A 14,920-nucleotide genomic window follows, 5' to 3' on the forward strand; every position below is an offset into this window, starting at 1 on the left:
TGCCACACGGTGGCCTTTGTTCCTGGTGACAGCAGGTGGTGATCTGTGAGCTGCTGACCAGGCCTCCTGGGAAGGACGAGGGATTAGGTTAAGGAGAGAAGGACCGAGAAGGCCCGAGCAGCTAGTGCTTCAGCAGGCAGGAGCAAGGAGAGAACTGACACACATCCGGGCGCTGCTGCTCCAGCTTTTCAGCTCTCCGCAAGAGTGAAATGTCTTTAAATTTACTTGTCGTGAATTTTACATTCTGCTTTATAGAATGTGTTTTACTGGTGGTGCCCAGGCAGAAAGAGGAGCCACATTCATGCTGAGGTTTTAGGAACCACTTAGTGTTGGTGCCGCAGACACTGCACGGTTTGGGGTGTGGGGTTGTGGTGGGAGGCGGCACCGTCCTGGGTTCCTTCCTCTAGTGGGGCAGGTGTATCTGAGGGCACATGGTAAGTTCAGTTCTGTTTTTATACTTTAAGGATGTCTTGAGCTCTAAACTGAATGGAAAATTTAACAAACATCTCCAGCCATCTTCCACGGTCCCTGAATGGAGGGCAAAAGATAATGATCTACGGTTACTGCTGACCAACGGAAGGATAATTAAGTACGTAAAGTCGATCACAGTGTCACACAGATGAGCTTTCGTGGATTCCCCCTGCTCATTTGACCCCTAGTCCCCACCAGTTCAGCTGTTCGGCTGCAGGGTCGCACTGTTTTGTGACGTGATTGTTTTCCCCTCTCTGTGCAGGGATGAGAGACAACCCTTCGCCGATCCAAGTCTTTATACAGTGGACAGCGAAAATGAGGAGGACAAGAGAAGGACGAAAAAGGCAAAAATGAAGATGGAAGAGAGTTCAGGGATAGAAGGGGCGGAGAATGAAGAGTCCGAGAAACCACTTAACAGTACGTTGGTTTGAATGGTCGTTTGAAAGGTCGGCTTACTACCCGTGAGAATACGTAAAGTCATGCGCTAATTTTAAAGTTCTGAAGTTTGTAGTAGGACTGAAAATTGTTGTGTCCCTAATACTCTCCTGAGAAATCAGAAGTATTTCTGAGTAGTTTGTCCATTGGGGAGATGCGAATGTGAATGCCACGTGACGTGTCATGCCCCGGGAAGGTGTTTTTAGTGACGAGGGTTTGTGCTGGTCATTGACACCCTTGTCAGGTGACAGTTGTTTCAAGAGTCACTTGAAAGCTTATGCATTTTATGGGCCTCTACTCGAAATAATAAAATAGTCAGAAGTTTAATAGTTGCATACATAATTTTAGTGAACATGTATATGGTTTTCAGCATTAGGAGACACACAGAATTAGCTCCCTGAAGCTATTAGTAATCAGGTACTGTTCTGTTTGACTGCCTGTTGACAGGAAGACCTCTGCTTGGTTACTAATTGGTTATCATCAGTGTGACAAACAGTAATACCTCCTCCTTGAGATTGTTCTTCGAATGAAGTCTTAATTTCTTAGCATTTTTCAGGGCCTCCTTATATACCCTTCTATGTTAAAAAGTGGTTAAATACTTTGATAACTTGACAAGAAAAATGAACGTTTCGTCTGTGTTGAATACCACGGTTCGAGCTAATTCTGAGTAAATCTGGTATTGCTGTAGTTGGTGACCCTGCATGTGTCACCTGCCGGGGGGAAAGGCTGCTCATCACTGGACTTACCAAACAGTTGTTACTTGGCAGTGCCACGTGGGAGAGAAGGGCAGTGGTCAAGCCTGGTTTGTAAGCTTGTTGAATTCACTGTCTGCTTGAGTGCTTTTGAGGTTTAGGAGAGTTATCTTTTTGTTTTCTGTTAAGAGGAAAAAATGCAAGAGGGAAAGTGAAAAGCATCTTGTAGCCAATTTTAGTGTTGGAGGTTTTTTTCTGGAAAGAAATAGAAAATTTCCACGCAAATGAGGAATGTATCATCTTGTTCAGTAAATGCCACAAACATTTTAAGAGTACAGTTCAATCTGTATCTTGGTCAATTCGGGAGAAAAGTCTTCAGGGGAAGGAAGGAATGAAGAAGAGGAAAGCAGTGGAAATGGACAGAGCCGGGGCAGTCGAGACCCGCGCAGAAGCCGGTCTGACTTTAGGTCCCACCCTGTTCATGAGCTTCCACTGACTTTCTCTTTTTCTCTCTTCCTTTGTCTTCGCAGGGTTTTTTACAAGTGTGAAATCGGAACTCAGGAATCGATCATCAGAATATTCTGATATTTCTGATTCAGAAGACTCTGGACCTGATTGCACTGCACTGGTATGCCCAAACCCCCGAGACTTGTGCATTGCTTGATGGAAAGATGACCCCGCCTTTCCTTCACCTGCGGGGGGGGGGGGGGGGGGGGGGGGGGGGGGGGATACCACCTTTCCTTCACCTGCGGGGGGGGGGGGGGGGATAAGTGACAGCTTTTCCCAAAGCCTGTCTCCATGACCTTTGTGGCACAAGGTCTTTCCTGTAATGGTAATTACACACACACACACACCAGTCATGTGACTGTTGACATCTGATAAACATAGCTTTTGTCTGGCTTTAGAAAGGGTGGATGTTTTTACGTTTCTCACATTTCTCCTAGATTATATTTCATTTGACTTTAAAGACAACTGGTACTATATGTTTTTTACTAAGGAATTATATACTCCAATTACTAGAGGTTTTAACTCTGTCATAGAAATACAGAAATAGGGGCGCCTGGGTGGCTCAGTGGGTTAAAGCCTCTGCCTTTGGCTCACGTCATGATCCCAGGGTCCTGGGATCGAGCCCCGCATCTCTGCTCAGCAGGGAGCCTGCTTCCCTTCCTCTCTCTGCCTGCCTCTCTGCCTACTTGTGATCTCTGTCTGTCTAATAAATAAATTAAAAAAAATACATATTTAAAAAAAATACAGAAATAATTACATGATAATTAAATTTCTAACTTTGGACTGATACAGTATTTTTAATTAGTAGAGACTTAATCAGATTTCTTATATAGATTTGCTTCCATTTAATTATTATCTCAGAAAAATAATTTTACCACTGAAGAGTCTGAAAGTTCAGGTGATGAAAAAAAACAAGAAATAACATCAAACTTCAAGGAGGACTCTACTGTGATGAGGAACTTCCTTCACAAGGGCCAGAAGCCCTCTAGAAGTGAAATTCCAATTAAAAGGTAGGCTTACCAACGGTTAGTGGCCTTACTACATTGTAATGTAAGCAGAATGAAAACATTTTTTTTCATTTTAACTTTTACCGAAGATGCCAGAAGAAGAAAAAAGCTCTTGTCCATCTGTTTACCTTTTCTTTAGGGAATGTCCTACCTCGACGAGCACAGAGGAAGAAGCTATTCAGGGCATGTTGTCGATGGCAGGGTTGCACTACTCCGCGTGTTTACAGAGGCAGATACAAAGCACAGACTGCAATGGCGAAGGAGACTGTCTCCAGGATCCCGGCGGCTGTCACAGCAGTAACCAGGAGGCTCGACAGGTGTATCGCTGTGATAAGCCAGTGGAATGTGGTAAGAAACATAAATGATCGGTCTCTAAAAAGTAACATAGGACCCCCAATGTCATAGCTCCCTATCCTAGTTGAGGTTAGACAGTATGAATAAGAACTGTTAATTGCACATCAGTAGTTGGAAATGGCATTAAGCATATTGGCCAAAAAAATACATAAAGTTGACAGATACAAGATGCAAGTTATAAGAACTCAAAATGTAAATTAATGTCTGGAGAATCGTGTTCACTGGCATAATCCTACCACTGCTGTTGCAAGACACTTAGTACTTGTTCCCTTTCGTAAGCCGTTCTGAGGGGAAGGAGTGTGGAGACATGTTACGTGGTCCGCTAGGCTTGAACCATCAATCCTCTTTCCTTCTGTGGGAGGGAAAACAAGTTTTGATCTGTTTCTGGTTGAGGACATTCTCTCTCCTACTTGAAAAAGAATTATTGGGAAAGAGAAGACTCAGTGATAGCACCAGTGATGGCCATGCAGTGTTTTCTTCTCTGTGCCTTTGGGGGAAATTTTGTTGCCACAAAGTCTGAGGAGGATGGGGAGGAAGATGGTATCACATGAAAGTGCAGAGATGCTTGCTGCAGAGATCGTGTTCGTTCCCACCTGGTTGTGGGACTGTATACCAGCCACCTGACATCCATTTCACTTAATTCTTAAAACCACATTTTGGTGTATGTAATGAGACTTTTACAGGTAGAAACAAGACTTAGTGAAGTTAACTGAACTTGCCTGTACTTACATAGGTAGCTATTATCCACTGGTGTTGGAATTGGAATCGAGGACTGTCTGATCTCAAAACCTTGACTTATTGAGTAAGAGGAAACAGAGGTTTAGAGAGGTTAAATAACTTGACTAAAAATCCAGGCGTTATGGAAAAACTCAAATTCAGGTCTAGGTCTCTCTGTCTGTCCACACCATTCTTTCTCCCTGTAATTTCTTTGGTCCTCACTTGAAAAGAAGGCTTCTGTGAAAATACTGCAGGATTCAGGCAAACATATGCCTTTATTCTATATGGAAAAATATACCAGTTTTAGAGAGAGTATATTGCATTTGGCTTTTCCATCTACAACAGATGGCCATAGAACTTGACTCTGGATCTTCCAGCATCTGGCACAAAAGCTGTCATATAGACAGTCTTTGAGAGAGTTGAAAGAATTAACATGTTAGATTGTGAGCTGATGACTCTTTTGTTTTTGAGAGGGAAAGCAGTGTGGTGGAAAGTGTATGAGTAAATAAAGCGTTAACATAGTCGTTTTTTTAATAAAGAGTCACCTAAATAGACTTTTAGTTTTAAACACTACGTGAATTTTGCTTGTTATGATCAAGTTTGTGTGGAGAAAATTTAATTAAAACTCCTGTTTAGGGTACCATGTCAAGACGGAAGATCAAGACTTGAGAGGTTCTTCCTGGATTAAACAATTTGATACAACTTCCAGATTTCATCTTCAGGTAATATGCAAGGCTTGAAACATCAAAAGCAGATTTAGGATCATCATTAACTCTTCTTCTGCTTTCTGTTTTTTTTACTGCAACCAGTAATTAACGATTAGATCTAGAAAGCTAAAAAATAACTTAGGAGTAAATGCACATTTGAACAGCTATCTGTTTTTAGGAATTCTGATGTAACAACTAATGCAAGGCTCACGGGTAGACTGTGATCTGGAAAAGAATAGTTTAGTTGATTTAAGGAAAGTTGAAAACTGGCAGCCAGCACTTCTAGGTTATGTCCGGCTGGAAGGAAAGGGGGAAGAAAGTACCATGAGGATCTCTCTTTAATCTCTGATGTTGTTTCTTGAACATTTTTAGACAGCAAATTTCTTTGAGAATTTGATGACAGATATTGACTCTCTTTCCAGAAAAGTGTTCATCATAAATTCTGATTTTTTTTTTAAATTTTTTTAAAGATTTTATTTATTTATTTGACAGACAGAGATCACAAGTGGGCAGAGAGGCAGGTAGAGAGAGAAAGAGAGAGGAAGAAGCAGGCTCCCCGCAGAGCGGGGCTCGATCCCAGGACCCTGGGATCATGACCTGAGTCGAAGGCAGAGGCTTTAACCTACTGAGCCACCCAGGTGCCCCATAAATACTGATTTTTGCATAGCATTTTCTTATGGTTTGTGCCTCACCATTACTCAGACCATCCATTGACTCCAGATTAAGAGCCCTTGCTCCAAGACACTTGATGTCTTGGGATCCCAGCGTATAAATGCTTATACCAAACAAAATGAACCTCAGATAGCTTTTTGAAAAGCCACAGCTTTGCCAGTAGCACCAAACAAGAAAAGTGATAGGACCTTTGGCTACAGACTTTGGAAAATGACAGCCAAAGAATCAAAATTCTCATGCTGCAGAGTAGAGTCCCCTAACTTCTCCAATCCCAAGCATATACTGAGTAATGGAATCATAGGTGTTTGTTTATGTAGGCTCCGTGCTGGGATGTAGGCTCCGATCCCGGGCTTGAACTCATGACCCAGAGATAGCACCACGATCAAGAGATGGACGCTTAACCACCTGAGCCTCTCAGGCGCCCCTGATGGATGGTTTTTATTTTCTTCATTTGCCTTTCTAAACTTTCTAAATACTTAGACATTTAACTATGACAAAAAGAGCCAAGTTAATTTTTTAAGGTAATGTTTTGTAAGTATAGGTTCTTTTAATAGAATAGTTTGCTCCAGAATCAAAGGTCAAGGAAGGAATCCTTTAACTATTAGTAATTCACTTATTCAGTGTATAATTTTATAGTGCCTTAGCAGTCATAATGTTTATAACTTTTTTTTTAAAGATTTTATTTATTTGTTCAACAGAGGGAGAGATCACAAGTAGGCAGAGAGGCAGGCAAAGAGGGGAGGAAACAGGCTCCCTGCTGAGCAGAGAGCCCGATGCGGGGCTCGATCGCAGGACCCTGAGATCATTACCTGAGCTGAAGGCAGAGGCTTAACCCACTGAGCCACCCAGGCGCCCCCATAATGTTTATAACTTATTAGCATTATAGGATTCAGTATTAGAAGCTATTATTGCCTGGCTGGCTTAGTTAGTAGAGCATGCATTTCTTGATCACAGGAGTGTAAGTTTGAGCCCCACATTGGGTGTAGAGATTACTTAAAAATAAAATATTTTTTTTAAAGTAAGCTATTATTTAAATGTAGCTGTTGTTTTTATAATTGTCTTTGAAAATAAAGAAGTAGAGGACAGATGATTAGCAAGATCACCTTAGAGAAAGTCAGATTTCTTTTGCCTGTAATTCTGTTTTTAAAGTTTATTTGACCATTGCAGAATCAGGAATTAATCACACACACACACACACACACACACACACACACACACACACAGCTAGTTTCATGAAACATCACATCTTCAGTATGCTCAAGTTTGTATTTCCCCATCCTTTCCAGTCATGACCCTTTCCATTGGTTTCAAGACCTACCCATCAGTAGCATTGTTGGGTTTTTTCCTGATGGTTCTCTCTGTGATCTCTTAAAGAAATTGAAGGAAGAATTGTTAGAGGAAAACCAGGCTTGGGGCCCAGCACCTAGGTGCTTTTCTTAGCAAACAATTTAAATACAGTGGAGATGAACCATAACAGAAGTTAGATTCTAAAAAACATAGTGCATCACACTGTGAGAGATACACAGGAGTGTGACGTGCTGAGGAACTGGTAGGTTCACATGTCCCAGCCATGTGTTCCTTCCATGGCATGTCAAAGCACGTGCAGAATGCCGTATTATAATAAATAATATACATTACATATAATATATAGATACACACATTTACATATGTATATATAAAGTTTATATACATATACATATATATATATATATATTTTTTTTTTTTTTTTCCTTCTGGACTTAGGTTATGATGCAGAAGTTCCATACTTGAGTCCTTTCATGCTCTCAGGTTTTGGGGTAACAAGACTTTCCTGATGGGGTGGTCGTCTGTGGCTGCTACATGTTAAGAAAACCAAAGCTCAGTGGTCTGTTTCTTCTCTCCCTTGACTTGCTATTGCATAGAGAGGTTAAATACCTCACTTACCGTAAAGGAACTCTAAAAATCCAGCCTTATTTCCTTCCTTTTTTTAGGATCTAAGTAGAGGCCAGAAATGCATCAAAAAGGAAGGCTCGTCAGAGATCAGTCAGAAGGTACAAAGTAGGAATTCTGTGGACAGCAGTGGCGCAAGCCCTCAAAATGGGAAGTATACGCAGAATTCCAGCTTGATTTCAGGGGCGTGCCGGATAAATAATGGCAGCGTAAGCCCAGAAAGGCCAGTTGGTGAAACTTCCTTTTCCGTGCCCCTTCACCCCACCAAGAGACCCGCGTCAAATCCACCACCTATCAGCAACCAGGCAACAAAAGGTAACGTGGACACATCTGTCGGCGGAGTGTTTTTGGCCGTGTGTGGCAGTGGCGGTGGCAGTTCAGACAGGTACAGCGGCCTCCGCCATCAAGCTGCGCGTCACCTGCCACCTGATGCGCTCTGGCTGGCTCGGCGGGGGCGGTGTGCGCAGGTCGCAGGCTCCCTAGGTCAGCCCCGGGGCTTGGGCGTAGCTTTCTGAAGCCGGTGGTGATCCCGGGGAGGATAGTAAGGGGTTAGCCCTGCTGGGTGGGGAAGGTGGCAGGGCAGACCGCAGTGAAGGTCGAGGAGATCGTGTGGCCCCCGGTAACAGGGTGAGAAACAGCTTGTGGGCTGTTTCTGCAGCTGCTGTCAGTTTTGTGGCCCAAGCGCGGTTTGATGCAAGATCGGGTCGGGGCCCCTGTTCGAGAGAGAGGCAGGATCAGACCGTGGGTCGGCCTGGTAGGTCACGTGAAGGAGATTGGCTTTTCTCTCTCGAGTACTGCGATGGGAGGTTTGGAACAGTAGAATGCCGGGAGTGCGGCTTTGGCCCTCCGGCACACCCAGAAGCCTGGCCGCATAACCCTCCCTCGAAGCTTTCCCCGTGCCGTCAGGAACGGTCTTCACTGTTACTCACACTGTCGTTGCTGTCTCACAGGTAAACGTCCAAAAAAAGGAATGGCCACAGCCAAACAACGTCTTGGGAAGATCCTGAAGTTGAACAGAAATGGCCACGCCCGTTTCTTCGTGTGAGGAGCCGCCACTGCGGCCGCTCTTCCCTTTGGAGACAGACTAGTGGCGGAGGCGCGGGAGCCTGGCGCTCCCCGCCGCGCCCCTGCCCGGAGCAGTTTGCATGTACAGTAGAGAACACTGCCGGAGGAACAAAATGAACCTGATGCTGCATTTTCACTGTGCCACACCCACTCAGCAATAACCGTTTGGACCTGGTGGGGGAGAGGAAGAAGGAGGGTAGAACCTTAAAAAGAGACCTTGAACTGGAAAAGGTCTCTTGTCAGGGCTTGAATTTCATTTTGTTGTTGGTAGTGTGTTGATTTATTTTCAGTGGTAGGGTAAAAAATTATCAATAATTTATTTAACAGATTTTTTTTTTTAAAGTTAACAGCTTTTAAATTCTTTCTTTTTTAAAGCTATTTATTTGGAAGATTTCTGGAGAAATATCTCACTAATTTAGATTTAAGAATGTGAAAGTTTTTAAATTATTTTTGATAGTGTGTATGTTACATGTGGGGAAGAGCCACAGTAACAGTAACTAGTCTGGACTCTTAAATTTGATATTCAGGTTAAAGTCTTAAACAGGGATTTGATGCATTAATTATTTTAAATTAAGATGTATATGAAAATCATTTTATTTTATATATTTCATGTGTTTTTTATAAGCTATTAGCTTCGCTTTTGCTAACATCCAAGGTGCATACTGTTATCCAGGTTGATTACCTTATACCCCACCTTCCCTCTGCACTCCCCATCATTTTGTGACGACGCAACAAGACTCTTCTCTTTGCAGGGAAACACTTTCATAGCCAATGTGTAAGAATTACATAAAAGATCCCACATTTCTCATTTCGTTTGACATTGCAGTTTTCTTCTAATTCTGTAAAAATAGGCTTCTTGCATTTTCATTTTTGCTGATGATATCTGGGTCCCAAAGAGAACAGCTTTAATATCTTTTTCCTACTTGTGGGAAAAGGATTATAAGTTTGGTTAAATTGTCATGTTTATAGTTTTTCAAATACATTTGTAACTACAGAGGGCCTTCTTCACACTGCTGGTGTTGGAGGGCAGGACGAGCACCTGCCACAGAGGTTATATTTTATGACGCTTTTATTCTGTGTACCTAACTTGTTGGAAAATAATGAGATATGGTTTGACTTCGTATATTCAAATCTGCATAATAAGCCGTAATATAATAGGACTATACTATATTAAGTTGTATAGAAGCAAGCATGTTGGAGTAGATCTTTTGGGTGTATGTGTGTTTAGTTTCTTCTCTCTTAACCTTCTAAAGAAATATCTAAGATATGGATTTGGAGTAAAATGGGTGCTTCTTGCAGTTTCTTCCATCTGTCCTAACTTAACCAGTGTATATTGAGTATCTGGTTGAGCTTGAAGGAATCACTTCTCTCCTTTATGCATAGCTCTTACTAAATGCCAGTTTTCAGTTGCTCGTAATAGCTTATATTTTCCCTTTTCCTTCCCATGGCATAAAAATAAGTGATTTCTGGGGCTGGGGTGAAGATATTCCCAATTCTGACAAAAAAAAATTTTTTTCTACAAAGAAAATAGAGGCAAATAAGATAAATTTTATTTTTATGGAGAAGTAATATGGCCATATTATGGATTTGTCTCTTTTACTCAGCAAGGTAGCAGGACTTGCCCTTCTGTATTAAGTATCACTTGAAACGCTAAGAAAAAACATCTCTACCATCATCTTTCATGGTTGCATTTAAATGTGTATTTTCAAAGAGAAATATTTCCTATTCTGTCTCCATTCCAGTATCTCATGGAATAAATACAAAATAGCTTATGGATTAACGTTTCTGGTCCAGATGACTGGACCAGATTCTGGGTCTTATCTAGGTGTCAGGAAAAAGAGTTTTTATGGAAACACTAAATGTCTGTAAAGGGCCTGCGTCACTCTGTCTACACTATGCCAGAACTGGTTAAGAGATGGGTATAATCAGGCATTTGTTGGGTCACTGGATCTCAAGATGTCAAAAGTTGGGGTTTGACTGATTTTCCTATCTCCTAGTATGTAATGTTTTGGTTTTCTGTAGACACTGTTCTAGTGTTAGAGTTCACATGATTTTGTTTTGGTTTAAGAAATCAGAATTATAATTCCTTCTTAGGTTCTTTTGTTTACTTTAAATTTTCATAGCTCTAAGTATTTTTAATTACCTGACTTCTTTTTTTTAGCTATAAAAAATTAAAATCAATTTATTTTTATGAGTTAAAATGGTAACCAGTCTCTGCCCTGTGTACTTAGGCCAGTACATCTAATTTTAAGTAGCCAGAATGTGTAAGTATTAAGGTACTGTGGATTCATTTTGGGCAGGTTTAGCCCATGAACTGGCTACGTGAAAAAAGCTTTCAGTAAGATAATCTAACCACTGAAACAATTCATGTATCTTTTTCCAAATTGGTGAAAATTCAGCCTACTGGCCCGTGAGTTGCCTAATCAAGCTTGTTCTATACTTACTGGCTGTGATGCCTCCCTTTATCTCGTGGAAGTGGCTGGATTCCGTGTTTTCCTCAGCCTCATTTATAAACCCTCTACCACACAGAAGCTGCAGCTTAGACAAGGAGACATCAGTGGTGGCATTCAGCTAGTTAAGTGCAGAGAAATAGGTAAAACAGTTGTGACTTAATGGTAGTAGTAGATAATGATTTTTTCTGTATTGATTGAAGCAAGTGACTTCTATTAACCTGGGATCCCCTGTACTAGGATAGTGTCACATACTGTGCTCTCCAAGATTGATGAATGATGTCAACAAGACAGCTGGCAGTTGATAGTAGTTCAGCACCCTAGAAATACACTGAATTTCATAAGCATACAGATTTTAAAATTCCAACTGAAATCTTAGAAACCCAGAAAAAACAAGACCATCATGCCCACGATGTAAATACTTAGCTTCAATACTGGTCTGTTTTTTAATAATCCTATTTCTTGCCTTGTCAATGAGCCCTACCGTGTTGACTCGCCTGATGGCCACAGGTACTTATCCAACATCCGTGTGCCCGGCAAGACTTAGTACTGGGGGTACCGTAAAGCTGGGGTGGGAGGCTCTGTTCTGGAAGGTATGTTCTCCAAGAAATAAGCAGTATTACTTTCATTTCTAAGCAAACTTTAAGCAGAAGAGGCCCCGTGTAGTAAGAAAAAGAGCATAACTTTATTAGTTTCAACTGAAAAAGTCAACTGTAGAAGTGGAAGTCAATTTTTTTTATTTTTAAAATTTAAGAAACGTTTTTTCAAAAGTTAGTGGGTTAGTGTTGGTAATAGAGGGGTGTGGTGTATAGCATGGAAGGGAGGACGAACCTGGGTTCTTGTTCAAGTTCTGTCATTCACGGATCAGCTGTGTGACTGTAAATAAGTCATTTATGCTTTCTGAGTCTTGGTTTTCTCATTTGGCAGTATGGATAAAAATGTGGTTAAGAAAAACACAGAAAAGCATTCCTTAATTATTGACACTTCATACTTGCAGAGAATTTATCATTATTTAAATTACAACTGACAACGCACATTTATATCCTTTTTAAGTGAAAACTGTTACTCCTAAAATCTGTTTCATATAGAGTATATGCCCAGAGCATGCTACCTAAAACATCTGAAGAATCTCTAAGAAGGTGTTGGATTAAAATCAGAATCCATGCTTGAAGTGAAAGAAAAAGAAGTGAGATAGTTGATGGATAAGAGTGAGAATGTAATCCCCACGTAATCATTAAGATGATTTAAAGGTTTTGCTCAAAGAGGAATTAGGACAGTACTGCTCCACAGACTCTGCCTACTCTTCAGGCACTAGATAGAGGTCAAGTAAGTCATGCAGTTAAAATGTAGCAACTACCCAAGGAGCTAGGGGAAAAAATAGAAGGTGGTCAGAAGATGGGAACCAACAAAGACAGCTCAGGGCTGGCTAACAGCAGCTTGCTGGGTAGAGGGAGAAACCACAGCCACTCTAGTCGTGGAAAGGAGACTTGACATCTTCAAAGGAGAAGATTCTTTCTGTCCTTTTCAAGAGATGCTCTCTGTAGTGATAGGGCAACTCCCCAAAGAGTGAGGAGTGATTGTACGGCCCACGTGACTGCTGGCAGGAGTAACTATTGCAGCATGTAAGCATTTTGCAATTTTATATTAAGAGATGAATAATGTAAATCTGAAAATTTTTCAAAAGCTCATTTTCCCCCATTAAATATTAAGCTAATTGCTCCCTCCGAAAAGAGAAGCTAAAAATCATCAGTCATTTTCAGATGTCCAAGCTTCTATCTAAAGCAGTCTTGAGAAGGTTGAACTTCAGATCGTGAGCTTAGGAAAGGAGTGTTGCCAGTAAGGAAAGGAGACCAGTGAGAGCCAGGAGGGCAGTGACTCACCTGGGGTCACAGAGGACCCTAGACCTCAGGTCGCTTGCTTGCTTAGCTCCTGTTGTGACACTGTGCATCCTGTCCTCATCTGGGGGTGGATGATGGTCACATGCTGTCTACTAGTCAGGTGGAAAGAAAGGGGGACAAATAATATACTTACTCCATTGCTGATGAACGTAATGTAATTTTAATAATACTGTAGCCTTACTAAAAACCCTTTTATTTTGTTTTTCACTGAACATCATCCCTAAGTCAAATATTTGATACCCTTATGTAAACAAAAATTTTAAAGTAAGGGCATTAAGAAGCAAATGCCTATTTCCAAAGCAATTAGCTTATCATGACTGTGGTTTTATTCTTTTATCGTATTTTTTCCCTTTATAATGGGTAGGGAAATTAATACTCACTTGCCTGCATTACCCCTTAGACTCTCCCACTCACCCTTGGTGCCCTTTCTAGTGTCCTAAAGCTTTGTCTTAGTAAGTGCAAAGTTAAATTTTTTGTTACAACCTTTTTGAAACTGTATTCAGTGATTCTTCCAAGTTTATCTGCTCTGCACTATCTCACTACTAAACCCTGGCTACCACGTAGCCCTTGACCTCCAAGTAGTTTACCTATGCAAGACCTGTGACATTCTGAATTCACTTTTCTTTTTTTCAGCAAACAGTCCTAAAGGGAACTTGATCATAAAGATAAACCTTGCCTCCACCCAGTTTTATTTTGGCCATTTCCTTTTCAAAATGTCAGCTCTTTCCCCCAAGACTTTTCACCAAAACAATGATCATAAGTGCTGGAATATAGAATATTTTGCAGGAATAAAGTAACCCAGACATACTCTTACATTTCTTTGGTGGATTTTGGTTGGTAACAGTTACCAGCATTAAGTGTGATATATAGTGAGGAGTTGATTCCTTGCCTAGAATCATTTCTTCTCTCTAAGATTCATAAGTAACCTTTTATTTTTACAAAGCATACATACAAACTTCTACATTATAGTCAGGGACCTGAGGTGTAACTTGCTAAGTGAACCCCAAGGTTATTTTATCTTGCAAAAGAAACCTAAACCAAACTAAGGGCCTTACATTTATGGTTAGACTGAATCAAAAGCTATAACCTCAGTTTTTTCAAAAACAGCTTCTGACTGCAAAAGCAAGTCATGCAGTTGTTAGGTATGAAATAGCACTGATCAGGAAACACATATGCATCTTTGCAGACTGTATTTCCTTCCGAAAAGACTTTTCTACTTTTAATATAAATTAAGCCATAACAGTTTCATGCTGTGGAAAGAGGGTGAAAAGGTTCATTTTAAGAGATTATATAATATGAATTTTCACATTTACTGTGAAATGTCTAACTTTGCCAGTGCTTCAGCAGGTTTTTTTGGGTGTGGGGGTGGGGGCGTAGAGGGTGGCGATGTGGGGTTAGTGTTGGTTTTAGGGGTTTTAAATCTGTGAAATTTGAAAAGGGGACAGTTGTTGGCTATGGTATTTACTAGTTTTGTAGTAATGTTTTGCTAGCCTGACTGACTTTCCTTAACTGATTTTTATGCCCATGGTCCAAGGTGACTGTTGCCCTTTCTTGTTTGGGGTGTCTGCGGAATAGTGTCTTGTCTGTTTGTATAGGCAGTCAGTATGTGTGCACATGTGTGTCCTTTGAATACAGAAGCACACGGTGTGACAACAGAGTGGGGTGTGGCTGGGAAATGGGATGCTGAAGCTTTAAGAACATTTTTTTTTTGATTCATAACAGTATTTCCCATCTTTTGCCTGCAGGCAGGGAAAGTGTACAGTATTTATTTTGTTTCTGTTTCAAATTTGTAAGTCTTTAAGTAGCTTACATTGGTTATTATAGGAGACGACAAGTGACTTGTTTAAAGTTGTATTTAGTACTCTTACTTTCCAATTTCTGTATTTTAAAATATTGAAATTAAAATTGTATTACTTCTGTTTTGATTATTTTAGCACTCGGTGTATTTTTTGCTCATTTTGTTTGAAAGTATAAATGTTGAAAGTTGTATAAAATGTGTCTTTGAAAGAAAAAAAA

General features: G+C 40.8%; 1 protein-coding gene across 1 annotated transcript in view; it reads left to right on the forward strand.

Annotated features, from left to right (window-relative positions):
* KDM7A (lysine demethylase 7A) overlaps positions 1 to 14,920 on the forward strand; it is an 85,489-nt gene extending 70,569 nt beyond the window's left edge. The window contains exons 13-20 of the mRNA XM_032304022.1: positions 465 to 589; positions 734 to 888; positions 2,129 to 2,226; positions 2,967 to 3,115; positions 3,252 to 3,460; positions 4,820 to 4,905; positions 7,533 to 7,806; positions 8,442 to 14,920. Coding sequence (XP_032159913.1) covers positions 465 to 589; positions 734 to 888; positions 2,129 to 2,226; positions 2,967 to 3,115; positions 3,252 to 3,460; positions 4,820 to 4,905; positions 7,533 to 7,806; positions 8,442 to 8,536 — 1,191 coding nt within the window. The 3' untranslated portion in view covers positions 8,537 to 14,920. The remainder of the gene's footprint in view (positions 1 to 464; positions 590 to 733; positions 889 to 2,128; positions 2,227 to 2,966; positions 3,116 to 3,251; positions 3,461 to 4,819; positions 4,906 to 7,532; positions 7,807 to 8,441) is intronic.

Source organism: Mustela erminea, chromosome 11 (genome assembly GCF_009829155.1).
Source record: "Mustela erminea isolate mMusErm1 chromosome 11, mMusErm1.Pri, whole genome shotgun sequence".
Classification (NCBI taxonomy): domain Eukaryota; kingdom Metazoa; phylum Chordata; class Mammalia; order Carnivora; family Mustelidae; genus Mustela; species Mustela erminea.